General features: G+C 46.8%; 1 protein-coding gene across 1 annotated transcript in view; it reads right to left on the bottom strand.

The window, feature by feature from the left end:
- Positions 1-27,446, bottom strand: part of LOC138516300 (uncharacterized) — a 1,253,275-nt gene that overhangs the window by 14,978 nt on the left and 1,210,851 nt on the right. Inside the window, exon 19 of the mRNA XM_069631312.1 lies at positions 22,346-22,436. Coding sequence (XP_069487413.1) covers positions 22,346-22,436 — 91 coding nt within the window. The remainder of the gene's footprint in view (positions 1-22,345; positions 22,437-27,446) is intronic.

Below are 27,446 nucleotides of genomic sequence, written 5' to 3'. Positions count from 1 at the left end.
CGGCACCGCGGCTCTGCGGAAATCTACGGTGAGCCCGGGCCCGAGTGAGGCCTGCAGAGGGCCCTGGCGACCCTGGCCGGCGGCTCCCCCCCCCTGCCTGGTACAATCTGGTGGTGGCGATACGCTCCTGGGGGCAGACGCTAGAGATGAAAGCACAGTGAAACGGGAGGCCAGGACGAGGCCTTCGCCAAAAGGAGCTGGGGAACACCCATTGGAGTAAGCGGATCCTGGTGAGCCCGTGCAGGGTGAATTGAGGGCCCGGGTGGCGGCGCCAGCAGGGCGCAGGAGGTGGGCCTCTCACGGGCCTGAACGCGCAACGCACGGACTCCCTCAGGCCGAGTGGCGCCCTCGAGCCTAGGAGGTAAGGAGGTCCAGGCCTGGGCTGGGCAACCCCCGAGAGGGTTATCAAGGTTGGATGCAGGAGAGAGGCTGAGGTGAGCCCCCGGTATACACTTGGGCAACGGGGCGTCCACCGAACAGTGCAAGCCCCAGGCAATCTGAAGGGGCATATGGAGCCCCGTTGAAAGAGATCACCCCCAGCAGGCCGCATAAAGGGATAGGCACGGGACCTTCAGTCTTCTCCTCCACGCGTCTAGCCCCTGGAGTGTCAAACTTTATCACTGATTCGACGGAAGTGAAGTTGAGCTGTTCAAGGAGTGTGAGGCGTGGGGGGAACCCTGCAGAGGAGGAAACCTCACCTACAGGAGGAAACAGGTCGGAGACTCGGACCCCCCAGAGCTGAGTCGCTGCTCCTTGCCCCAAGGCAGACACTGGCCCCCACCTCCGGTGACGCTGTCAGCGATTGAGATAAGTAGGCCGTCTGGGATACAAACATTTGGGGGAAGCCCCCTTAGAGCAGGTATGCTTGGGGAGGGCCTATGAACTGGAGAGAATCCTTGCAGAAGTTTCGTCGCACGCCTCCCGAGCCCCTGACGCCCCCTGAAATGGCGGCCCATACGCAACAGGAATCGGCGGATGCAAGCACAGTCACCAGGGGTATGGCGGCCCTTCTGGAAGAAATTAGAGGCTTCAGGGCGGACATTACCCTACGACTGGACACCTTAGACAAAAAGGTGGACAATATAGATGACAGGGTCCAGGCATTGGAGAACACCACAGCATCGAGCGATGTCTTCGAGACACAATTTGACATGCGCCTGTCGGAGCTCGAGAGAAGAGAAGAGAAATGTTCCTTAAAAATGGACGATTTGGAGAATAGGGAACGCCGCTGTAACTTACGTTTCCTAGGCTTCCCGGAACACGATGGTGAAACGCAAGCCCGTCAAGGCCGTCAATGCGGTAATAGGAGTGCTATTTGAGGGGGCCAACACCAACAAACCCACCATTGACAGAACCCATAGAGCAGGGGCATCCTCCAGAGGCCCCAGATCTGTTTTAGTCCACTTTCACTACTTCTCCGAAAAAAATAGGATCCTCGAACTGGCTCGCAAGAAGGGCCCGGTGGAGTGGGAAGGAGCCCAGGTCTCGGTATACCAAGACTTGTCGGCCTTCACCCTTGCAAGACGTCGCCTCTGCTCTCCGCTGACAAAGATGCTCCAATCCAAGGGAGTCCGATACAGGTGGGGGTATCCATTTTCACTCTCTTTTGAGTTCGAGGGCTACAAGTACGCCCTGATCACTGAGGACAATATCCAGAGAGTGTCGGGCGAGCTATTAGACAATCCAAGCATGGAGTTGGGGGACCAGGATCGTGATCGATCCCCGACAGGCCCAAAAGGGAATAAAGCTCTGAAGGAAAGGCGCAGAGTTCGTGGCCAAAGGAAATTCAGGAGAGTGGCTCCAGCATCGCCGGCCCCCTCGAGTAGCTAAAGTGAGCTTCTGGTGCCCGACGAAGAAATTGACATTTGACTTTGTGAATGGAGGGTGATGTAACAGTCTGTGATTTGCATTGAACCCGGGGTTGGGGGGGCTCGAGTTGTGATTTATGAAGAGTTAATGAGCCCGGAGGGGGGAGACAATGGTGGCCTGGTTTGGGTTTTTGGATGATGCCATGAATCAACCAGGCGATTAGGGGGGAGGGGGAAGTGGGGTGGGATGAGGGGGAGTTAGGTTGTTGGGGTTACAGTTATAGCGCGCCAAGTTTTTGGGTTTTTCTCGCACCCCGGGGGCTGTCTCGAGCCATCTGTGGGTTGCAAAAGCATTGTGGGAGCAACAACGCCTGCTGTTCTGAAAGTGGAGCTATGAGCCTCGACCTGTGCTCTAATGGATGATTCACTCCAATCCTTGACAGTGGGGTCATTGAATGTCCGTGGGCTTAACTCGCCTACAAAGAGGTCGCTACTCATGAGGGAATTTGCAAGGCTGCGGCTACATTTCCTCTTTGTGCAGGAGACCCATTGGGTTCGGGGGAAAGAGCCTAAGCTCAAGGCCAAAACCATAGACCAGGTGTTCACGGCCTCTATACAAGCAAAGAAGCGGGGAGTAGCTCTGTTGGTGTCCCCCGGGGCCCATTTTGGGTTTAAAGCTTCAAAGGCAGACCCGGAGGGTCGTTATCTCATGGTAAAAGGGGATGTGCGGGCCGTTTGTTCACATTGGTTTGCATATACGCCCCGAACGAGGCGCAGGACACCTTCTGGGAGGGTATGAAAGGGACAATAATGGCATTCTCTGAGGGCACCCTTCTGGTGGGGGGGGATTTCAATATGGTGCTTTGTCCCGAGCGGGATAGGAAGTCTGTAAATCCTTGCCCCAACATCCGTCTCCATAGGAAGCTGGCGTTGGCCTTTCAGGAAGTGAATGGGGTGCTGGGTTTGTGTGACACGTGTATACCTGAGAAGGGTCGGAACCCCGATTATACATTCTATTCAAAGCCACATGCTGTTTTCTCGCGCATAGACTACATCCTGGTGGACTCCTCACTGCAGGGAGAGGTCTCGAGCTCAGGAGTAGAGACCGTCCCCTGGACGGACCACGATATGGTAAAGATTAGGATCGGCCTTCCCCCCGCCCCGGCAGCTGGATCCCAGTGGAGGTGTAACGACCTCCTCTTGCAAGACAGGGAGATACGACAATCCCTCCTGGCAGCCATAGAAGACTACTTTACCCTTAATGACAACGGGGAGGTCGGTACCATGGGAGTATGGGAGGCATTTAAGGCAACTGTTAGAGGCACCCTTATTGGTATTGGGTCTGGGAGAAAAAAGGAGAGGGACCGTGAGGAGAAATTGTTGAAGGACAAGATAGAGGCTATTCAACCGGGGGGGAAGTTGAAAACACAGATGTTTCCTGGGCAGTGGGAGGACCTGCAGGGGCTGCGAGCTAAGTTGGCTGATCTTCAAGTGGGACAAACGGAAAGGAAGCTCTCATTTTTGAAACAAAAGTATATGGAAAAGGGGGAAAAGGCGGATAAGATATTGGCCTGGAGACTTTGTGAACTTAGGAATAGCAGGAGGGTGAATTCAATCCACACCCCGGAAGGGGACTCGACCGCGAGGGACACCAAGATAGCAGAACAATTTAGGCTATATTATGAAAAATTGTATTGCTCAGAATATTCGGGGGATGGGAAAGACGTTGACAGATTCTTGGACTCCCTCCCCGTCCCGGGCCTTCTCCCCGATAAAGCCGAGGCGCTAGAATACCCCATTTCCCCAGAAGAAGTAATAGATACTATATCCTCTTTAAAGAGCGGCACTGCCCCGGGAGACGATGGCTTTACAGTTAAGTTTTATAAGACCTATAGGTCTACGCTTGCCCCATTCATGGCTAAGATGTTCAATGCTGCGCTGGACCAAGGCACTCTCCCACCCATGATGATGTCAGCTTTAATTGTAGTCCTGCCTAAAGAGGGCAAGGATCCCACATATTGCCAATCCTATCGCCCCATATCCCTCCTTAACACCGACGTTAAAATATTGGCCAAACTCCTAGCGAATAGACTGGCAAAGCTCCTCCCTACCCTAGTACATGGGGATCAGGTGGGCTTCATTCCGGGGCGCCAGGGTCAGATAATATAAGAAAAACCCTCGACCTTATGCACGAGACATCTAGACAGGGAGTGGAAGGGTACCTCCTCTCACTAGACTCAGAAAAGGCCTTTGACCGCGTCGAGTGGCCTTATATGGGCAGGGTTTTCCGAAAGATGGGCCTGGGAGACAATTTCTGTGGGTGGGTCGCGGCACTATATAATGCTCCCTCGGCGAGAGTGTTGATTAACGGAGGCACTTCAGAACCCTTTTCCCTTTCTAGGGGCACCCGGCAAGGATGCCCCCTGTCGCCCCTATTGTACGCTTTGGCAATGGAACCCCTAGCCATAGCGGTTAGGAACGACCCGGTAATCACAGGAATACGGTGCGGAGAGTGTGACTTTAAACTCTCCCTATTTGCAGACGACATACTGAGTTACCTAACCAATATTCAAGAATCCCTACCCCGGCTGTTCGATCTCATACACCACTTTGGTTCCTTCTCTGGGTTGAGGATTAACACATCTAAATCAAGTATCATGCCCATGGGCCCGAGGGATCGAGACATCGGGAGCAATACCGATATTCTGGGGGTCAGAATTGAACGAGAATCCACTAGGTACCTGGGCACCACCATCCCTAGAGATCTATCACAACTATACCAGTGCAACTTCCCGGGGATCCTCGCCCAGGTCAGTAGCAACCTCAAAAGATGGGCACCCCTCACGCTTTCTTGGCTGGGGCGCATGGTCACGGTGAAGATGAATGTTTGCCACGCCTCCTCTACCTTTTCGCAGCTCTTCCCGCTATGATACCCGAGACCTTTTTCGAGGTGCTTCAGTCCCTATCCTCCATTTTATTTGGAGGGGTAGGAGGCCGAGGGTTAAGACCTTTACCCTGACCCTCCCAAAGTTTCATGGTGGTTTTGGACTCCCCGACTTCCGGCTTTATTATAAAGCAGCTCAGCTCAGGGTGATGTTGGAGCATATGTGGGACGACATGGGAACATACTGGACATATGTTGAGGACATTCACGCCCACCCGAAAAAAGTTAGGGATTTTATTTGGGCATCTCCTAAGGTTCTCCCTTCTCAGCTCAGAACGCATCCTACCCTGGCAGCCCTGTGGGCGCTATGGAAACCCAGTAAAGCTAATAAACAATTGTCCACTTGGTCTTCCCCGCTGTCCTCGCTCTGGGGCCCGCCCATCGACCTGGGCACAAGGGGTTTCCGAGACACTCAAGCCTGGTCAGATATGGGCTTGGAAAGAGTCTCCCAGCTCTCACGTGAAGAGGGCTTCATAGAGTATGATAGCCTGATTGAGGCTCTGGTAGATAGACCCCCCGCGGTCTTCGAATACCTACGATTGAAGGGGATATTGTCCCAACCTAGGTGGTCCGAACAGTTTAGTCGCCCCCTCACTCCATTTGAATCCATACTGGCTAAAAGTACATCACGAAAGGGTTCGTTGTCCAAGTTTTATGGTGTATTGATAACGTCAGACCTAGAGGGCAGACAACCCTTCAATCGCATATGGAAAGAGAGGTTGGGGATGCCATTGGATGATCATACCTGGAGGGCTGTTTTTAAATGTACCTTTACGGGTTCCCTGTATACGGCTGCCATGGAACATAGCTTTAAAATCCTCCACTCTTGGCATCGCCCCCCGGCCTTGTTGTCCAAGATGTTTCGGGATGTGTCCCCCTTCTGCCCTAGGGGCTGCCACCAACGGGGAACCTGGTTTCACATGTGGTGGGGTTGTCCGGTTATACAGGTTTACTGGTCGGAACTACTTAGCTGGATCAAGGATATTGAGGGGTTCGGCCCGTCCCTACACCCGTTAGAAATCTTACTGGGCACCCCCTTGCCGGAGATGGAAGCAAATGTGTATCCCAAGGTCATTGGTGCCATGCTGCGAGCAGGGAGGTTGGCGCTCGCTCAAAAATGGAAGAGCGTCTTGGCCCCCTCCAAGGAGGAATGGTTCTTCAAACTCAGGGTGATATTTTCATATGAAAAACTTACTGCAATAGCAAATGATACCATGACTGATTTCGTACAAGAATGGGCTGCAGTTCTTTTGCATGATGACTGTGTTTCCATGCACTTGTAGAAGTGATATTGAGCTGGATTGAACATGGTACACTTCCTCATACCCCTCATAGACCCGGTCTAGCCTTTGCTCAATTGTTACTCAGTTGCACCCCACTGTCTCAAGTGATACTCTTAATAATCAAGTGGTTAGCAAGTGTTCTCCCCTATATTTCAAAAAGTTCGCAACACCTCTAAACTTGGCATGTTAACCGTTTGGGGGGGTGGGGTGGGAGGGATTAAATGGGAAAGGGAGTTAAGGTAAAGTAAAAGAAAATGCTACTGACAATGTGATTCATATTGCTGTTTTTGCCGGTTGGGTCGGCCATCCTGCCCAACCTTATTTGTTTATTGTCAATAAAAACAAAATTGAAAAAAAAAAAACATGACTTACCTGTAACAATTGTTTTGTAGCTTGATGCCAGATATAAGTTTCCATACTGAGGCTAATCCTATTACTTAACGAGTTGTAAAGTGGGAAAGCCCTTGTTGAATTCCCTAGTTTGTATAATTGTCAGCATCATATAGAGAATACAGTCTAAGTCCTCATTTTGGTGGCAGTTTAGCTTTTTTGTGCAACTTGTTTATTGATTTTCAATAAAGTAATAATATCACATCAGCATGTTACCAGACACAGAATCTCTACATGTTGTTTCTTCACCTATAACCCAATACCCTGTTGTACCCCTTCCTACAGTCCAGTTTTCGTTCACCCGGTCCATGGAGTTCTCAGTGCAGCTGGCATGCAATCCCCAATCATTTCCCAGACTCTTCCCATTTACCCTATATCTTCTGATATTTCCTGATCGCCCCCCCCGACTCCTGTAAGTTATCTTCTCCATACTGCGGCAGTGTTCCATGCCAATCTTCCATATCCCCATGCCGGGTGTTTCTTGGGCATCCCATTTCACCGCTAAGTCTCTTTTAACCACCATTGCAGCGATGTGGATGAATCTCTCCTCTCCCGTGCTTCCTTCATACCCCCCTAACATGTAACTGAAATAGCCTGAGATCCCTGGGCACCGTGTAGCCTAATATCCTTGTTGGTGAACGTGTGACTTTTTCCAACAGGTCCGCTCCCCTGGGGCATTCACAAGACAAATGGAAAAAAGTGTCTGCCTGATTTGACATTTGGGGCATCTGTTAGTGTCTATTCTCCCCATTTTGAACAATCTGTCTCTTGCGTAATATACTCTGTGTACAATTCTGTACTGAATCAGTCACATTCTAGAGGACATATTGACCTCTCTAGCCGTCAGCAGTGCTTCCATCCAGTCCTCACTCTCCAGTATCCCTACATCTCTTTCGCAGCTGTCCTTCAATTTTGCCAGGGGGAGTGGGGATTGTTAATGGCCTGCTATAACTGAGCTATCCCTTTTTGCGTCATCCTTTCGGACAAGAGGTTGGCCTCGATGGGTGACTGGTCCAGCAAATCCAGGTTTCCACCAAATTGTGCCTTCACAGCATGTCAGCCATATGTGCGTGTACTCTTCTGTCGGTGCCAACCCATATTTGTTCCTTAATGGTTGAAATGAAATTAGCCTGCTGTATTCCATGATATCTCCTATCCTACGGATGCCTTTCTCTATCTACCTCGGTGGGTTCCCCATCTTACTGACTTCTTTGATTGCAGCGTTGTCCCATATGAGGTATTGCTTGGTTATCTTCCCTTGCCACCCCATACTTTTGGTCACCTCCTTCCAGCTCTGCACCAGTCTTTTGCCCGCCGGGGGAAACCGATTCCATCCTGGTCCCAATGTATCACTTGTATTGGATTGCGCCCGGTCACACTGGATAATTCCAGTCTTGTGTGAGAGAGCTCTGCCCCTTCGAATAACCATTCATTTACAACTATCAACTGAGCTGCACAGTAAGGGTTTTAAGTGTGATCCGTGATCTCTGTCTGCCCCATACTATTCCCCTGATCAGTGCATTAATCGCTTCAACCGATGTTTAGGTAGCCTCACTGGTTTGTTCTGCAAGATATACAACACCCTGGGTAAGGCCATCATTTTGAGCAGGTTGCCTCTTCCCAGGAGTGTTACTGGCAAGGCCGCCAGTGTTTGCAATCTCGCTGAAGCCTGTTAAGAATTGGGACCAAGTTGCTTTCGATAAATCTTGTTTTGTCCCAGTATATCAAGAATCCCAGGTACTTAAACCCTTCTTTTTCTATCCTGAGTTGACATCCCTCTGGTATTGCATCATCAACTCCTTATATGGGCATTAAAGTCGATTTGTTCCAGTTAATTTTAGGTCTGCAGTACCACCCAAATTTTCTAAGCGTGTCTACTATTCTTGGGCTAGATCTATTAGGTTCCCCAACATATATGAGAAGATCGTCCACAGAAAGGGAACTGTTGTCCTCCCAGTCCCCTAGCCATATAAACCCCTGAAACAATGGGTCCAATCTAAACCCAATCTAAATCTTTATGTCAGTGGTTCAATCGCCATTAGGAACAAAAGGTTGGACAGAGGGCATCCCTGCCGGGTGCCCCTGTGTAGACGGAAGGTCGGGAACATGTGTTTCTGACTTGGATCAGTGGTTGTTCGTAAAGAAGTTGTACCCACTCGAGAAAGATAGGTCCCAGTTCCGCCCTTTTCATTGTCACTCAGAGAAAGCCCCAACCCACTGAGTCAAAGTCCTTCTCTGAGCTTAATGCCATTACCGCGTGACAGCCCTTCAGCATGTCTGACATTGCTAACGTCTTGTGCAGCCTTCATAGATTCATCCTTGTTTCTCGTCTGGGCACAAAGCCACGCTGATCTGAGTTTATCAGTTTGCTGATGACTCTCGCCAATCTATTGGCCAATATCTTGGCCAGTACCTTTGCTTTCACACTCAACAAGGAGATAGGCCGGGAGGCAGAGCACTCATCCGGGGGCTTTCCCTTTTTATGAATGACCACTATTGTGGCCATCCTCACATCTCGGGGGTTTTCCCCCCTCTCTCGACTATATAAGAACATGTGCAACATGGGTTTGCTTACCTTGTAACCAATGCAGTTCCAAAACTGCACTGGTATTCCGTTTGTTCCAGGAGTTTTCCCTGATTGCAAACTATGTACGGCCTCCTGTATTTCTTCCTGAGTTATGTCTCCCTCTAGTTCCTGCATTGAGGATGTATACTAATTGACCATTTCATAACTGACCTCGGGAGAATTGACCTCGGGAGAATGGACCTAATTTAAAAGGTCAATTACAACATATATGCAGGGGGAAACCCCCCGCAACTCCTGCCAGCCAATCCAAAACCCACGCAATTTATATTATTTATAATCCAAAACCAAACCAATACATATATAAAATAACTAAAATAATATAAATGTAAATTTTGCAGAAGGTCAATTAGGACAAAAGGTCAATTTGGGTAATACCCTTCATTGATTGTGCATCTAGTGTCGGTAGAGTGAGTTCCACTAGATCTCTTTCTATCACAGGTGTTGTGGGTTCTGACACTTCTGTGTACAGCACTTGGTAGTACTCTGCAAATTTCTGGGTGATCTGTTCCCATCCGTGCATACCACCCCTCTACCATTACTTATGTTCCTCACCCATCGGGATCCCTCCTCTCATTTTTATACCCAAACCAGCATGCGTCTCCCATTTCCTCCTAATTCGTACACCCTAGCTCTTTTATGCCAATATGCCTGTCTCACATTGTTTGTCAAGGCCACTTTATACTTCCCCATAGATTTCATCCAGGCCCCTTTCGATTCAATTGATTTAGATTCTATATAACTCTTTTCTGCATCTCTGACTTCTTCCAGCACCTTTATTTCTTTCCTCCATTCTCTTCCATGTGTCCCAATAGCAGCCTGTGCCTTCCCTCTAATCACTGCTTTGTACGCCTCCCATAGGGTAGTGGGGTTGTTGATTGTGCCCCTATTGAGTTTGAAGTATTCATCTGTGCCCTCTCCAGGTTCCTTCAATATTTTGTCTATTCCTAAATAAGCATTCAGTCTCCATTCTCCTTAGTGCTGCACTCCTTTCCCTCTAATTTTAATGTACAATGGTGAGTGGTCTGAGAGCCCCCTAGCTAAATATTTTGCCTCAATCACCCTGCCCGCCAACTTGCACGGGACTAACAAGTAGTCCAATCGGGACATTGAGTTATGTGCCCTAGAGTGAAATCAATAGTGTCTCTCAACCGAATGGAGATCACGCCAGATATCTCTCAGCCCATTCACACCCAGAAATTTTGCCAGCCTTGTGGACGCTGCCACTGTGAATCAGCACTCTTGGACCTCAAAATTCAACCTGATTCACTCAAAGATGAAGGCAAACCAACCCTCCTGACCTATCTGCCGCCTTCGATCTGGTAGACCACAACACACTCGGCCACCACCTCATACACTCAGCTAATTTTTCACTGAATTCGGCCACCTGGATAGCCTCCTTTCTTGAAAACAGAAACATGAGAGTCTTCTCTGACATTGCACATGCCCCGGCCATCCCCATTCCCTGTGGCGTCCCTCATGGATCCTGCGTCTCCCCATCGCTCTACAATATATTCACTAAACCCCTTTTTGACCTCCTGGACTCCCTCTGCATTTCCTATACCAATTACGCCGACAACACCCAAATCCTCCTCCACCTCCAGGCTCCTTCCAAGAAGACCCCATCACCATCAACAAGATTTACGCCACCATTCAATCGTGGATGGCCTCCAAAGACCTATGCCTGAACCAATGTCTCTAGACCGTATAGTATGCTAGGTATGCTAGTATGCTAGGTGTAATGCTAGTTTTATTGATTTGAATGAGGCCCATGTGTGCGTGTGAAACTCTTTATGAGTCTGAATATATTGCAAGCTTTGGGTAATTTCCTAGAGGAGGGCCTATAGAATGGCAACTAATTCGAAGCACTTATAAGCAAATGAATCCAGCATGATGCAATTTATAAAAACCTGATGTTATTTCATGTGGTGGTTAATATTAACACTGTTTTGTATCCTGATGCTTACAGTGGTTAAATTGGGCAAGTTAATAGTCACGCTTATTAGCACTATAGCTGTGACACTAGTTTTCTTTTGGAAAATCTCGATAGTGATGTATGTATCACTGACAGTCTAGAGTATTCCTCTTTGAAAGGGTACATTTACATAGATGACCTTATGCCATAGAATAAGAAGCTTAATCTACCAATTCTGCAAGCTCCCTCCCATGAGCCATCCTTGCCACAGAATCTACTCCTTAGCCACCAGAAAAGCCATTCTATAAGTGAGGTGTTTAAGGCTGGATTTATGCATAGGATCAAAGGGGTGTCCCATGAGTTTTGCAAGTACTACAATTAGGTCCCACCCTGGCGGCTGGTTCGAAATGGGGGGCTGAAGTCTCTTTAATCCGCTTTAGACTAGTTCGTAGCAAGACCAAACAAACAATGGCCAGACTTTGCATCAAGGTTTCCCAACACAACTCATGGGGGAACGGCCTGTGGATTAACTGGTCAGGGAAATTTTCCTATGCTTTTCCCCCAACTCCTCTGATGAGCAAACTGTTGAACAAACTGCACAACCTGATCCTTGATGCAATATTGTTCTCCTTGAGTTTGCCATGCAAGGAAAGCATCCAGGCTCATTGACTGTCGAATTTCGTTTTGTAATTTGGCTTGTGATAGGGTTGTTGTGATACCCAAAAGTTTGTCTTCTGGTATGATGGGTACCGGGTCTGGCGTTGTATACACCGTTTCATCGATGCCCATCCGAGATAAGGTGTCAGCTTTCTTATTCTTGACCCCAGGTCGAAAGGTGATCACATAGTCATATTCAGCGAAGAAGAGGGCCCACCGTAACTGGCGTGAAGACTAATTACGGTGGGCCATAATTGGCTGTTTTAAGATATTGTAGGTTCTGATGGTCTGTGATCACTGTAATGGTGTGTCTAGCTCCCAGAAGATAGTGTCACCACGCCTTGAAAGCAGAATTGATGGCTAGGAGTTCTTTGTCCGAGAGAGCGTAATTAATTTCCAGAGGTGAGAATTTTTTTGACCAGAAGGCCACACAATGCAGCTGGCCAGTTTCTGGGTCCCTCTGTGAAAGGACTCCTCCCATTGCCATACTGGAAGCATCAGTTTCTACGATATAAGAGAGGTCTGGATGAGGGTGCCGCAGGATTGGAGCAGAGGTGAACATTCGTTTCAGTTCCTAAAAGGCTCTTTCTGCTTCCTCGGTCCAAGCAAACTTTTTATTGCATTTTCGTAGCAGTACTGTGATCGGGTGCACAACCTGAGAAAAGTCTGGGATAAATCGGCGGTAAAAGTTCGCAAAACCTAGCATGCTCTGTATCCCCTTCAGAGATGTTGGTGATGGCCATTTTAGAATAGCGTCACCCTTATGTACGTCCATTCTGATGTCTTTGGGCGAAAGGATGAAACTAAGAAATTCTACTTCGGTGACGTGAAAAAAACATTTCTCCAGTTTTGCATATAAACGATGTTGGCGGAGCTTGGTGAGGACTTAATGAACGTGCCTGATGTGATCTTGTTTTGAGGCTGAGTAGACCAAGATGTCATCTATGTACAATAAGGCGCAAACGTCAATCAGTTCTCTCAATACATCATTCATGAAATATTGAAACGCTGCGGGAGCATTGCAAAAGCCAAAAGGCATGGCTTGATATTCAAACAAGCCATATTTGGTAGGGAAAGCGGTTTTCCACTCATCTCCGCTTCTGACCCGGACCAGGTGGTATGCTCCCCGAAGGTCTAATTTAGTATAGATCTGGGCATCTTTGACTTGGTCTAGCATTTCCAGGATAAGAGGCAAGGGGTAGCGGTTCTTCACGGTTAACTGGTTTATTGCGTGGTAATCAATACAGGTCCTTAAGTCCCCTTCCTTTTTCAGTACAAAGAACAAATGACTGGCTGCTGGGGACTTAGATGGGCGGATAAATCCGTTAGCTAGGTAATGGTCCAAATAGGATTTCAGGTGAAGATTTTCTCGTTCGGTGAGAGCGTAGATCCTGCCACATGGGATTTGTGAGAATAAAGTCAATTTGACAATCATAAGGCCTATGCGGCGGCAATGTGTTAGCCTGGTCTTTTTGGAATACGTCCTGAAAGTCACGATATTCATCTGGCAGAGTATTAGTTACTCTGAGGGTAGAAGCTATAGTATTGGAAGTCTTGGAGATACAGGAGTCGGGTTCCGGTTCAGGAGAGTAGCAAGCCGGGGAGCAGTTGCCGGAGAGGGTTAATTTCCGTGCCCGCCAGTCTATCAAACGGTTGTGAGCAACCAACCATGGCATCCCTAGTATCATCTGGAACTGAGGTGCCTTAATAAGATTGAACAAAATACACCCCCGATGTCCATCCTGGCACAGCAAGGTTACTGCAGCTGTGCACTGGGTTACTGGTCCGGAGGTGATTTCTGTCCCATCCACGGTAGTCACCTTGTCCCTGGTAGACTTAGAACACAAAGGGAGCCCCATCTCTGCTGCCAACTCTTCATCTATATAGTTCCCAACTGCTCCGTTGTCGATGTACGCTTCTACGGCATGCATCTTTGACGATTGTTGGTGGTTTAATAAGATCACGGGTATCGCAAAGTGTGAGGTCAGTGGCTCTTTCTCATCACTCGACAAACTGACCTCTACGGTTGCCGAGCTTGGTAGCTTTCCGATTCCGTAACTTCATCCTTTTCTGTGGCCCGGACTGTCCTCCTTGGAGGTTTTACTGGGAAGTCTTTCAGAAAATGTCCTGGTTTTTCACAATACAAACAAAGTTGCTGTTGTCTTCTTTTATCCCGTTCTTGTTTTGTTAATGGAGGTTGTATCCCTCCGATCTGCATGGGTTCTACAGCATTGTCTGGCACCCGTGGTGCGTTTTCTCTAGGCCGAACATAAACTACTCGAGAGTCTGCTTTGGACCGGTCTGCTTTTCGGTCCTGCAACCAATGGTCTAGCTGCAAAACCAGATTTATGAATTCGGTACAGTCTCTGGGGGGATCAAGTACCTGGGCCAAGATGTCCTTTAATTCGCCTTGTAAGCCTCGATGGAATAACGTGGTTCTTTTGTTTTCTGGCCACCTGGCTTCAGCAACCAGTCTATTGAAAGTCGCAATGTATGTTAACAAGTCTTGGTTCCCCTGCGGAGGGATAAGAGTTTGTTATCCACTGCTTGTTCCTGGGTATGGCGAGCAAACAGCTTTTCCATTTCTCTCTGGAACCCCCATAGTCCTGTAACAATGGATTATTATGGGTCACCAACGGCACCGACCAATCCGCTGCACTTCCACTCAAGTATGATAGGATGAAAGCTACATGAGCTTGGTCATTTGGAAATGCCCCAGGGCGACAAAGGAAATGAAGGCGACACTGATTTATGAATGCTGCATATTCCGTGGGTCGCCCGAAAACCTTTCTGGTGGTGCCAGGGGAACTGTTCCAGGCAGCGTGATCTGTACTGGTGTGGGGGTATAAGATGGTGAGATAGGATTTAGCATCAGTGGATTTCCTCCAGGCAGAGGAGTCTGACCTTCCTGCGATTGCAAGAACTGTCTGCCGATTTCGCTGGTGTGCTCCATGGTCACTATTAGGTCTCTTCCGAGTGCATTAGTCTCTTGTCGAGCTGAATGAACCTCAGCACGAAAGTCTCCCAACAATTGGGCCAATTGGTCGATTTCCGATGTTTCCAATGGTGCCCAGGTAGATTATTTATGTGAGGCTTCGCGTTCTGTTACGTTCACCTGGTATCCACGGGGACGCCACCCAGCCAGTTGGTCGTTGATGCCCCTCTCTATGATTCCCTGGTGTGGTTCTCGATGTCGATGGGATTCCGCCTGGAAATGAAGACTATATTAGGACTGGACGACCAAGGTAAGTTTTCCCCCACCTCCCTTGTGTTTTCAGCCCCTCCGGGTTCTCTTCTCACCTGGCTGTCAGAATTGGTGAGCTCTCCGTCCTGCTCTCTGGGCAGGGGCGCGTGGTCTTTTGTGGGCGCGGGCGGTCCAATTACTTCACTGACTGCGGCCCTTGAGTGTCTTTCAGGTAGGTCGTATTGCGATTGATGGCGTTGTTATTCTTGCATGCCTTTTCTCTGTTCTAAAATGTCTCTTTTTATCTTCCTTAGGTGCGCGGAGTATCCGCTTGGAGAACTGGGTAGGCTGGTTGTCACCGGTAGTTGATGGGGCACAATAGCGCTTTGATGCGGTAAGGAGGCGCTTTGCGCAGCGCAGCGATGTCTTGTCCTCACTGACCTGTGCTTTTCTCTTTTTCATAGGTTGCGGTGTGCTCCCAGTGCAGATGGAGTTCCGGAGCTACGACGGTCGATAATCAGCCAGCCAGGTAAGTCTCTAAGCGCTTTGTGGTTGTAATGTTTCTTTTACCTCCTTTAATAATGTCTTTCTCCCTTTTTTCAGGTCCTTCGATCCGGGCGGCAAACTCTTCAAACGGAGCTGCCCAGGAGCTGCGAGCAGTGAAGGATGGAGATTACAGGTAAGATTCTGCTGCTAACGATGTTCTTTGTTTTCTGCAGGTACGGAATTCGTCAGGCTCGTGAGAAAGCTGGACACGGTGAGCGTCACGTTGCTAGTAGCAAAGTAATGCGAAGAGTGTTGTCTTGTTTGGGTGTGGTTTAAATAGCCACTGCAAAGTAGTCCAGGTAAAGTAGTCCCTAGGCCACCACACCCAAAACACTAGACCGCATAGCTTGGTTCTAGGAATCAAGCTATGTGGATGCCTCCATGTTGGCTGAAAGCTCTAACAAGTAGGTCCACAAGCAGATGCCTATCTTTGTTTGTGAGCCTGGCGCCAAAGGTGCCAGGACTGGCCCCAAGAGGGCCTGAGAAGTGGATGCCAGGCCTTATAAGCGATCCGAGTCCTGATTCCACCTGGCCAATGGGCTTGCCAGTGGAGATCAGGGCTGAGGGTTGTGACAAATACAAAGGATTGAATGCCTTTTTTTCAACACCAAAAGTGCCGGAAAAAAACGTTTCGAATGCTTTTTTTTCATTTTTTTTTATGGTGGGTTCCCACCCCCAACCCCTGTTTTCTTTTTAATTTTTTTTTTATGCTTACTAAACTAAAAAATCTATAAATAAATAAATAAAAAAACATTCAGATTTTTTTTTTTCGGTCCTTTTGGTTTAGAAAAAAAGGGCATTCGATCCTTTTTTTTTTCAAAACTATGACTGGACACCGCCGAAGAGGCAACCTTTCTTACAAAAGTGTCAATCTTTTTACTCTCCTTATAAGGAGAGGCTTCAGAAGAGGTCAGATGTGTTCCTGCTCTCTTTCTAGTAGTTGTTACCACTAAGAAGTTGGGTTTTTACTGTCCCATGATGTAAAGCGGGACTGAGGGGGCAGGCCGGAATGCTTTCTCAATGCGCGGGTTGACTGCCCGTGTTAAATTAGGAGTAGGGTTGAAAGCCTCTCTGTACTGATTGTAGTAGTGGGATTAATTGGGTTGCTGACTTCTTATCCCCTAGTATGTCTTCTACAAAGTCCTTATCGACTTGGATCTCTAGTGTATCAATTTTGAAATGTTCTGCTGCCTTTAGGAGCAGGTCATTATACTGTATTTGGTTATCCACTGGTGAGTCTTCCACCGGTGGGTCTGAGTGATCTGGTGTCTGGATAACGTAGACATCTTCGTCATCATCATCATCATAATATTGGTCAACGTCACCCATGGCGTAACAATAAGCATGCTGCCCTAAGTCCTGCTACGAGGTGGAAGCTTGTGTGAGGTCTGTGCAGGCTCTTTAGGTGGAAGACTGGGTAACTGCTGCACCACTTTGAGTACTTACTGGCCTGCTGTGTGGAGCACCCTGAAGGTTTTGAAAGACCTCGGGTGGTCATCAAAGAAATTAGCTAGAGAGGACATGTGCCCCATGACTTTATCAATCTGTTCTGTCCATTGTGATGAACTTGGGATTACTGGGGGAACAGAGGCAGGGGAGGTGGGTGTTTGTTCTGGTGCAGGGGGTCTTTTATAGTGCATAGACCCCAAAATGGTGCCCTCTCCCTGGGTCATAGTCCCTGAAATAGAGCCCTCTCCCTGTGTCTTAGAAGACTTATGGTTTTTCGATGTCCGATTTATTAACAGTGTATCTGGAACGTGTTTTATTATGAGCTTGCTCATTTTCGAGCTGGGTGTAGTCTTCGAAGAGGCCTTTGACGCGTCCTTCAATGGTCGGCATGCGAGGGGGGTCCTCGATGTGTCTTTCGATACCCGGTAGTCAGCGTGTGTCAGAAACAGACTTGCCTGTCTGTTTCGGGGCCTGTCGTGTGGCAACTGTGAACGTGATGGCTCAGAGGACAGGGACATTTCGGTCCTTCCCCTTGACACCGTGTGTAGCTTTCCGGTAGGCGTTGTGGTCGATGTTTGGCCATGTGAGGTGTGTTTTGTGTGGATCGACTTGGTTGTGATAGTGCCACCGGGTGTCATCCCCGTAGCAGAACTGCCGGCTTGCATGTTGGGGTTGGGGGCTTGCACTCGGGTATCCAACAGATCCCGATCACCCTCAGCGTCTCTGTAGACTGTAGACTCAGAGAGGCACAACTCCACCTCACTGATGAGGCCCAACAAGTCTGAAACACTATTTATTGACTGTAGACGTTGACGCTGCCATCACTGGAGTCTCCCTCATCATCCAGGACGGCCTCGGCCTGCATGGCGTGGTGGGCCCAGCATTTTGTTTTGCAGTCCTTGAGTGTTTTGTGCCTGAACAGTTTGCACGACTTGCACTGTCCTTCGGTGTGATCCCTTGAGAGACAGAGATTGCACACCCAGTGCAAATCTTTCCAAGGTAACGTTCTATTACAGGAGGGGCAAAACTCAAAGGGTGTATTCTCCATTATGTATGGGGAAGGCAGCCTAGTGAAATAAGTGGGTGATGAGGGGAATATGCATTCTCTTAATGAGACTAAAGAATGAACCACCCCCCACTCTCCCTTCAGTGAGAGCTGAGGCCAGTGGAGGCCTTGGCAAATGTTTGTCGAGATGAGTTGTTGTAGTCATCGATGATGGTAATGCGTCCTGAATGCCGTCGCCAAAGATCTTGCGGTAGATGGATATCAAAAGGACAGAAAGAATATACTAAGTTTAACTTTTCTAACCAATCGCAACAGCCAAGAAGGAACTCCGCAATATGCGGCCGACTATGATGGCAGAAAACAAAACACTCTGAGGGTCCTAGACGCGTGAAGCACCATGGGTACAGAAGATGTCACACTAGGGATAGTATTACTGGCACGCCCTGTCGATGTCCCTTTTCGAGTTTCGAAAACAACAACTACAATACTCTGCAGCTTCCACTAGATGTCGGCCTATGCATAGCATGTGATCTAAACAGATTCCACAAGCCTCAGAAATATATTTACACATATATCACATATATACATATACATGTATGTTGTGGCATTGAGTTAATCTGCATAATCAAGTCTTGCCCACCCTTATCCTCCAAGGCTGCAGTTACCTTGCCTTATTAAAAATGGACAGCTGCCGACCGAATTAACCCATCCGTCCGTGGCTGATAAATGAAATACCATTCAAAATGGGGTAATATTAACACCTGGTGGAGTCTGCCATGAAGCGCTATTTAAAACAAACGTCGAACGAAGGTGCAGAGAGGGAGAGGGAGAGATTGAAAGGGTCGGGAGAGAGAGGGAGGGGCTGGAAAGAGAAGGGAGAGAGAGAGGAAGAGAGAGGAAGAGTGAGGGAGAAGTAGGTGCATAGTCTGCTCACCAGCTTACATATGAAGATCTACTTGGGAGATATCACCCTTTCCATATACTAAGGGCTGCTTACCTGTTTTATTTATTAATTTATTTGCGTGTTTTGTGGAGTCCTGTTGCTCCAAAGCACGTGTTAGCCCTGTACAACGCAGCATGGAATTAATGTGAAAGGATAAAACATGACATAACACAATATATACAGCTAGTATAACAAAACCGGCATTGTATCCAAATAAAAGAGGTGTGGGGACGGGGTGAAATAGACAAGAGTAAAACTCCCTTAAAAACAGAAATAAATGCAAAATCGGTTACCACAGCGAAATTGGGAACAGGGAATGAAAAAGGTAAAACACCAGGTTGCAACAGGCTTGGGTGTGGTGGAGGAAGTGGAAGTCCAAGAGGGGCATATGGGGAAGAACACATTAAAAAGCACACCTTTATGTCAATATTTCCGGCAAAAATGCATGTGAGAACAAAACACTTGGATCCTAAAAGACCAACATGGCATAACCTGTCGCAACTGCGTAACATAAAAAGGCTTAGCATAACATTTCTTAGCATACCAGTCGTAGGAAAGCATAGGATATTCAAGTCAGGTTGCGTAAATCACAGAGCAGCACGATACAGCCACAAAGCAAAAACATGGCACAGTTTAGCAAATTAGAAAAATGATACCATAACAGCACTGCAAAGGTCCCATTCCCTAAGTCAGAGTTAGGTTGCAGAGAGCCGAGCGTGGTTGCGTACAGTGCCATGCTATGGCCAGGAATGACCTCACCTCACTTGCTGGCAAGGGAGAACTGACCTTCTGCAGAGTATTTACTTTAGCAGTGCCAGGGCCATGCCATCTTCGGACAATGTGACAGTAAAACATTAGATGATGTCTACTAATTCCACATTTCTCGACATCGAGGGAGAGCCCCACATCCATTAATTTCTGGCATATCATGTGGAGGGTTCCATCACGATCATGCTTTGAGGTCCAAAGATCAAAAGACCATACCTGTAGTTGATGGCTATGAGAATCTGTTTGATTGACTCTTGGACATATCCCCCGGCTGCCTTATCCAGTTTTCAGGATAAAATGGCCACTAGATGGGCTGGGGAACAGATGTGGACAGTGGTGTGTTTTGGAGGTGTGAGAAAGAGAGAAGAAGAGATAGGGGGAAGAGGGGGGGAATAGATAGGGGGAAGAGGGAAAGAGAGGGGCAGGGAGGGAGAGGGACAGAGAGAGGGAGAGAGCTTGAGAGTGAGGATGAGAGCTGGAAAGGGAGAGAGAGAGAGAGAGAGAGAGATAGAGAGAAAGAACAAGGTGGAGGGAGAGAGAGAGAGAGAGAGAGAGAGAGAGAAAGAACAAGGTGGAGGGAGAGAGAGAGAGAGAGAGAGAAAGAGAGAGAGAGAGAGAGAGAAAGAACAAGGTGGAGGGAGAGAGAGAGAGAGAGAGAAAGAGAGAGAGAAAGAGAAAGAGAGAGAGAGAGAGAGAGAGAGAGAGAGACTAAACCACGACTGGCCTAATCAGTCACAAGGGAGAAAGTAGACAGTTGCATACACAGAACACCTATGAAAGAGGGGAAAGGAGAGAGAGAGAAAGGGAGAAGTAGATCTGGAGGGAAGCTATCCCAAAACCAGATCACTCTTGGGTACACATGGACTCCACTATCTGGAAAGAGGGAGTCTTTGCCACCACAAGGTTGCAGCAGCCACTCGTGAGAAGACTGAATAAAAATACTGATCCACAGGAGTACTGATTGCTGGAAGGGAGTTGGGCGTAGATCATGGCCCTGGGCCAGACAGAAGGAAGAAGTTTCCTGTGCCAAAACGACCCGTGGCAAGAAGGTGACAGAAAATTGGCTGCTTGAAAAGGACCATGAATGAGGGTACGGGGATGATACCCATTACACCCAAGTTCTGGGAGAGTCCAAACCTGAATGTTGAAGACACCCGAAGTCTGGGCGAGACAGAATCTGAAGGGTCAAGGAACCTGAGGTATGGGAGACACTAAGAAAAGACAATGGGGGTCATTCTGAGTTTGGAGGCAGCCATGGTGCTATTAGGGGTCCGGGTCCGGTGTCTTTGAATGGGGACCTACCGGGTCATTCCAACCTTGGAGGCCCGGTAAGTCCCCATTCAGAAAACCATTCCCCATTCCCATTTGAGCCCCCATAGGGCTCAATGGGAATGCGGAAGGAGCTAATAACGGGCCTGCAAATTGCGGGTCCATTATTAGCTCCAAGGTCCCTTAACGGGTCCCGCTAAGGACGGCTGGTCAGACCAGCCGTTCTTGGTGGGACCCGCTAAGGGACCTCGGAATGTGGCGGTAGGGGTTAACGGCACCAGCATCCTTACCGGTGCCATTAACCTCCTACCGCCAGGGTCGGAATGACCCCCAATGTCTGAGAGAGGCAAGTGTGAAACCATAAGAAAACTGAAGGTCTAGGAGTGATCTACCATCCACAAAGTGTATGCAGAAAATAGAGTGCATGTTAAAAGTCCGAATGTGGGAAAGACAGTGGTCGTAGTGGGCGGGAGCGGTGCTCCTCTACTTCTTTTAATTAGGTTTTACAGTTCCTATACTTTTAATTTAAAAAGAAACCATTCCGGAATGGTTTTGTTTTAAAATAAAAGTGTAGGAAGAAGTTCAAGCTTTAACTTTCAGTGCACTGCACTGAGAGTTCCCCTAAACATCAGGAGCATGTGTTTTGGGGTTTGTATTGTGCGTACGAGGGGGGTGGCGATTGGGGTTTGTGGGGAGCTGTGCAGGCTGGTAGGGAACATAGTTCCACTACTTATTTTCGTACACTTCGACCACTGGGGAAAGAGGCTCAAGAGAAGGAGCCTCACACAAGAAAGCAAACATCAGAAGTGTGAGGGGTCATCAGCAACCTGGTGAACGTGAAAAAAGTAATGAATAGCCGAGACAGAGCAAACCTTAGAAGAGCCTTCCCAAGAGTAGTTACCTGTTTTCTATCATTAGTTTAGTGCACAACATTTTAGATTAGTATTTGCGAATTGGCTGAACCATGGAGCATTTGTGTTTAGTTTTGACTACGGTGTCTTAACGAAGAGAAAGAACTTAAAAAGAATAGGTTAACAACTTTAGAGTTCCGATACTCAGACAAGGTGTTGGACACCGAACCAAGATCTACTTTTTGTTGGCCCACCCATAACGATGTTTTGTTTAGCGAACGTCCTTATTATTTGTAGATCATTTGTAGATTGAACCCTAGGTCCCGCAGGCATTTATCCAAACACTTAAAGAAAAACAACCTATAAAGACCTCATTTGAACCAGAACCTAAAGCATCATGTGTGTCATTGCTAGGACTTACCATACAACATTTTATAGAAATGTTCACCACAGACAGACTGTTTCAACAAAGAAATCAGCCCACCAATCTTGAGGATTAGTTCTCCCCGTTTGTTGATGGATGGGGAGTCAATAAAAAGAAGGGTTATGATACTTTGTTAGTATGCCATTTGCATAGAGAAATTGATCAACCTTTCGAGGTTAATACACAAGAATGATTTTTAGCCACATAAATGATTTAATTTATAGCAACAAAACAGGACATTGCAAAAGGCAAATGGTATGCTCCCCACTTAACAGCTTCAGAATATGATAATCATAAACTCAACATTTTTACTTCAGTACATACTTGTGGATCACTTCTTAGGGATGCAATTCCTCCACCACCAAGGGAATTCCTCAAGACAAAATTTAATCCATTAATTCCAGGTAATGTAAACCTGTAAAAGAGGAACCAGTCATGACTCACAATGCAGTCTTTGCATATGAAACGAATGTGCAAAAATAACATCAAACTCTAGGAAGCAGCAGGAGAAGACTCAAAACAGTTTTATACAATCCCTTTCCAAGAATAAATTCAATCGAAATAATGTTTGTATGCAAACACACAAATGATGAACTAGACCAAAATGTACATAAACTGTTGTTTGGGTATTACACTGCATCAATGATATGGGCATAATTTGAGCGGGGACAAGGGTGTTCGTCCGTCCAACTTTTGTGGCACACCATTTTTCCCACTCATTTGGCAGGGGACCCTTTCATTTAGATGGCATGTCCCCCCAAACATTTTCAGCAAAGTTACTCCACTGATCAATGACCAGCACTGGACTTAAACAAACTTAGGTTTTTAAAGTTTGCTAACGAGCACACACCTCTGGTGCGCTGCTTGCTGTGCCTGCTAGCCGCAGGTACTGCTTATCCTCCACCCAGCCTTGTCCTTCAAGTGTGGAGATGAAGCAGTGGGCAGGCATTCTGGGAAGCATAGTCTTTTTATTAAAGCAGCATACTGGCTTCCAAAAACCTGGAATGGATCCGGAAGGGAATTAACATGGAAAATAAGTATTTAGCGCTCCTAAATCACCATGGCATTGTCTCATAAGGTTTGAAAGGAATGTCCAATAGGGAATAAACCCTAAATCAGCCCAACAAGTGGCAGGAAAGAGAGCGAATGGAGCCAATTGAGACAGCCTTGTATATAGAAATAAATTCACTGTGCATGAGTTGGATAGATTTTATACAGATATGTACCCACATTATAATTAAAAGTACACATCATAGCAATTTATAAGCACATACACTCCACACAGATCCATACATTGTATACTGAGACTCCCGATCCAGCAGACACTGATCAAGTCATGTTATGCCAGTCAGCCTTCAAACTCACCACCTTCAGGAACCAGTGGTCTCCTCCCAGAATGCTGATGGCAGCCACACTGTAACTGCTTATACCACTGAGTCTCTGGCCTACACTGCACAGCAGCATTGAGTGGAGATAGAGGCACATAACAGTGATCCACTCTTCTGCACCAGGGCCTCTCCCCAGGTAGGCCCATCAAGCAGCAGAAGAACAAATTACTTATCTTTCAACAATTCTTTTCTGATATATTAGTCTTTTGTGCCATACATTCTTCATCTTACACATATCCCCCAGATGACAGCAGAGCTTCTTAACACCCATGACCCGGATGTGACATCTTGGGTAGTATATATAGAGCTGGCTGCACCCATTTACCTCATTCCCACCCCAGTTTGATGAGGAATTGGCAGGAGGAAAGACTAATCCATCTAGTTGTCCCACAGATTCCTCATTTTAGAAAACCTTCAAAAGGCAGTAATTGTTGGCTAATGTGTGCAGAGACGCCCAAGTTGCCAGCTGAATGTCCACAGCAGACACCCATCTGCAAGTCAGATGCAGCTGCTAGGCCTTTGGTAAAATAAACCATGAGAACGACTGGCAATTTCTTGTGAGACAGATCATAGCATTTAGAAAAGATAGGAGCATCGGCGGATGTCCGGATAACTTCAAAACGACATAAATGTATTTATTTATTGTATTTATATGGTTGTTGCATGCTGGCCCTACTCGGAGGGTCTCGGAGCGCCCTACATGGTTCAAAGTTTTAAACAAGTGGATTTGAAAAAAGAAGTTACTAAATGTTTTCAGGAAAGGATGGGAAGATTAGGAGAGACAATTGATAGCAGTGGAAAAGGGCAGGGTTATGTGTGAGAAAACAGGTATATTTTGAGGTGCTTTCTGTAAGTGGTGATGGAGGATTCAGTGCCTATGTGATGAGGTAGGCCATGGGAAAATGCTTGTTTTTGTATGCATGTGAGTTTGCAGAGTGGAATGTGTAGAAGGTGTTGTTGTGTTGGCTGGCTTGTCTGGTTGATGGCAATGCGTTTTTCGTGAAGGCAAGATGGAGTTTTGAGATGGATGGCTTTGAATTCATGCAGAATCCTTTTGAAGGTAATTATCTTGGGTATTGGGAGGCAGTGAAGCTGGGAAAGAGCGGAAGGTGATGTGTGACTGTTTGGGTAGGTGGAGGATGTGTCTGGCGACTGCCTTTTGTATGGCTTGCAGAGGGAAAGGTTGCTATTCCGAAGTCCAAAGAGGAGAGCATTTCCATAGTCTAGCTTAGATAGAACTGGTGCTTGCACTATGGTGCGGAATTCGTCAAGAGGAAGGATATGTCTGATTTTGGACAGAAGGTGTAGTTGTAGATTGCATGTTTTGTTGGCTATGTAGTGTGTGAAGGAAAGGTGTGGGTCGATGGTGAAGTGAAGGGATGACACGCAATAAGAGTGTGGATGACACGCAATAAGAGAAACTTCTGGGCGGGTTATCAGGGCAATATGAATGGTGGTCTACAACAGCAACCACAATCTTTTTTAGATCAACGCCATATTCCCGACAATTGGGACGAACCGAGACTGCTACGCAGCAGCAGACCTTACTAGTGAATCTCTCCTCATACTTACTAAGTGTAGAAGAAGGGGCATTGATCAATAGGGGTTTTGGGTTTGTACCCACTGTCAGTTACGATAAATTTCGAACACATGCTGAAATTGAGCAGTTACTGCGTAAAATCCACCTACGACCATTTTTTTCCATCAGAATTATGATGTTGAGAAAAATGAAAGTGGGTTTCGGAATATATCCTCTTTAATCCTCCAGTTTGCAGCTACACTCCAGAAGCAGTTGTTTTTTATCAAGAGAGTTTGGAATGATATACACTGACTGGAAGATCAGGGACTGAAAAGTCCCTTTCAAAATATCTCTAGGGTTGAGAAAGTAGCCTTAAAAAGTTTGGCCACTAATCCAGATATCATCCTGCAGAAAACAGATAAGGGTGGTGTCATTGTCATGCTCAACCGCCAGGCGTATATAGCCGAATGCCATTGCCAACTGGAAGACAGACAGTTCTAACAACTTATTAAGGAAGACCCCACTAGTAGACTGTCTATTTTGATCAACCACAAAGTTGAAAAACCTTGTACTAGTGGTTGGATTTGCCCACAAGAGAGTGAGTACCTAATGGTTAAGAATCCCACCATACCAAAATGTTACATTCTTCCTAAAATTTATAATACTTTGGTTAACCCTCCGGGTCGCCCCATTGTCTCAGGAACTGGCGCCCTACTTGAACCATTATCTAAATTTGCTTATAGGTATCTTAAACCTTTTGTGCAGACTATGTACTCTTTTGCACAGGATACTACAGAAATTATTAACATAGTGGAAGAGATGCGATTTGATCCAAATGCACAATTACTCGTAAGCTTGGATATCGTGTCACTCTATACCTGCATCCCGCAACAAGAAACTTTACAGGTTTTGGAAGAGATACTCCTCACTAAAAGAACGGAGGGGAATACACCAAATAGTTTTATTCTGTGGTGTGCAGAAATGGCACTTACTGAGAATTATTTCAGCTTTAATGGACAGCTTTATCACCAGACCCACGGTACAGCAATGGGCTCTTCAGTAGCCCCTTCGGCAGCATATCTATTTGTCGAAGGTTTTGAATGTAAGGTCATCTATAGCCCCACTAACCCGTACTTTTAGAAGTTGGGTTTGTGGCGCCATTACATAGATGACATTTTGATAGTGTGGGATGGCTCTGTCGAGCTGTTCAAGGATTTCATGCTATGGATCAATTGCCAAAATCCTTACTTAAAGTTTATTTCTACACAAAGCAATTTCGAAATTAATTTCCTAGATATTACAATCTGGGTAGACACCAGCCGCAATATTCTACAGGTCAAACCATATCATAAACCAACTGACCGTAACGCACTTCTACAGTTTGCCAGTTGCCACCCACGGAACACAAGGGAGAATCTCCCATTTGGCCAATTTTTATGTCTCAAACGTAATAGTTCCACGAAAGAAGTTTTCTTGTCTGAAGCTAATGATCTGAATTCGAAATTGGTTGCAAGGAAATATCCAACCAAAATAGTGCGCTATAAAACGATTGTGTGGGATTGTTAGAAAATAATGACAGAACAAAAGATCAAGAAGGTATAGTGTTTGTAAGCACATATACCCCCCAAACGAATCAAGTTATTAAGATTATCAAGAAAAATTGGCATATACTGATGGGAGGTGAATGTCCTCTTGATATCCCATTATGTGCGTTCAAGAGAGGCCCTAACCTTAAAGATCTGTTCAGCAAAAACGATATCATGAAAAGTCCTGTTAATCAGAAGATCATCACAGAAATGTGGGGATTACCTAAAGCAGCAGGTCATGCACCATGTGGCCAATGTGTCAACGAGCAGGACCTCACAAGTTGACCTGGGCTTGAGTAAACCTTGGTCCCAAGCGAATTTTACGAACTGTAATACCAGTAATGTTATTTATGCTATATGGTGCCCATGTGGTAAACTGTACATTGGTATGACCAAACGAATAATTTGAGTTCGAATTACTGAACACAGGAGCTGTATCAAGAACAAGGTCTCCACAGCCCCGATGGTCAATCATTTTCTAATGATGGACCACGGGCCGAACGATCTTAAATGGACAGTACTTCTCCACATCCGACCGGCCAACGATGTAGAAATAACCAAAAGGCTACAGATGAAAGAACAATGGCTTATTTCTCTATGTAACTCGGCTGTAACCGGACTTAATGAGGCTGTGGACTGGAATTTAGTGGGGTAAAGTGTTGATATGGTGTTAGCCCGTCTATTGACATATCCTGTACTGGTAGTAGCTTTCTATTTTGAAGTGCGTATCTAACAACTGACAGCAGTTGTAGAACCAATGTGCAACTTTTGCATTTCAGATGTGGTATATATAAATAAGAAGGTTTTTTTTTTTCGAGTGTGCCACCCGTAATGCATTTGTTCTAAAACAGTTTGTTACCTTGGCGTTTTTGGGTACTCATTTACTTTGTAAGTACTCACAGCCATTTTTCGTCCATCGCAGTCAACACTGC

The sequence above is a fragment of the Ambystoma mexicanum genome, chromosome 6q (genome assembly GCF_040938575.1).
Source record: "Ambystoma mexicanum isolate Mex_15411 chromosome 6q, UKY_AmexF1_1, whole genome shotgun sequence".
Classification (NCBI taxonomy): Eukaryota; Metazoa; Chordata; class Amphibia; order Caudata; family Ambystomatidae; genus Ambystoma; species Ambystoma mexicanum.
Note: the sequence above shows the minus strand (reverse complement) of the source record. Positions and strands in the feature narration are given on the sequence as shown.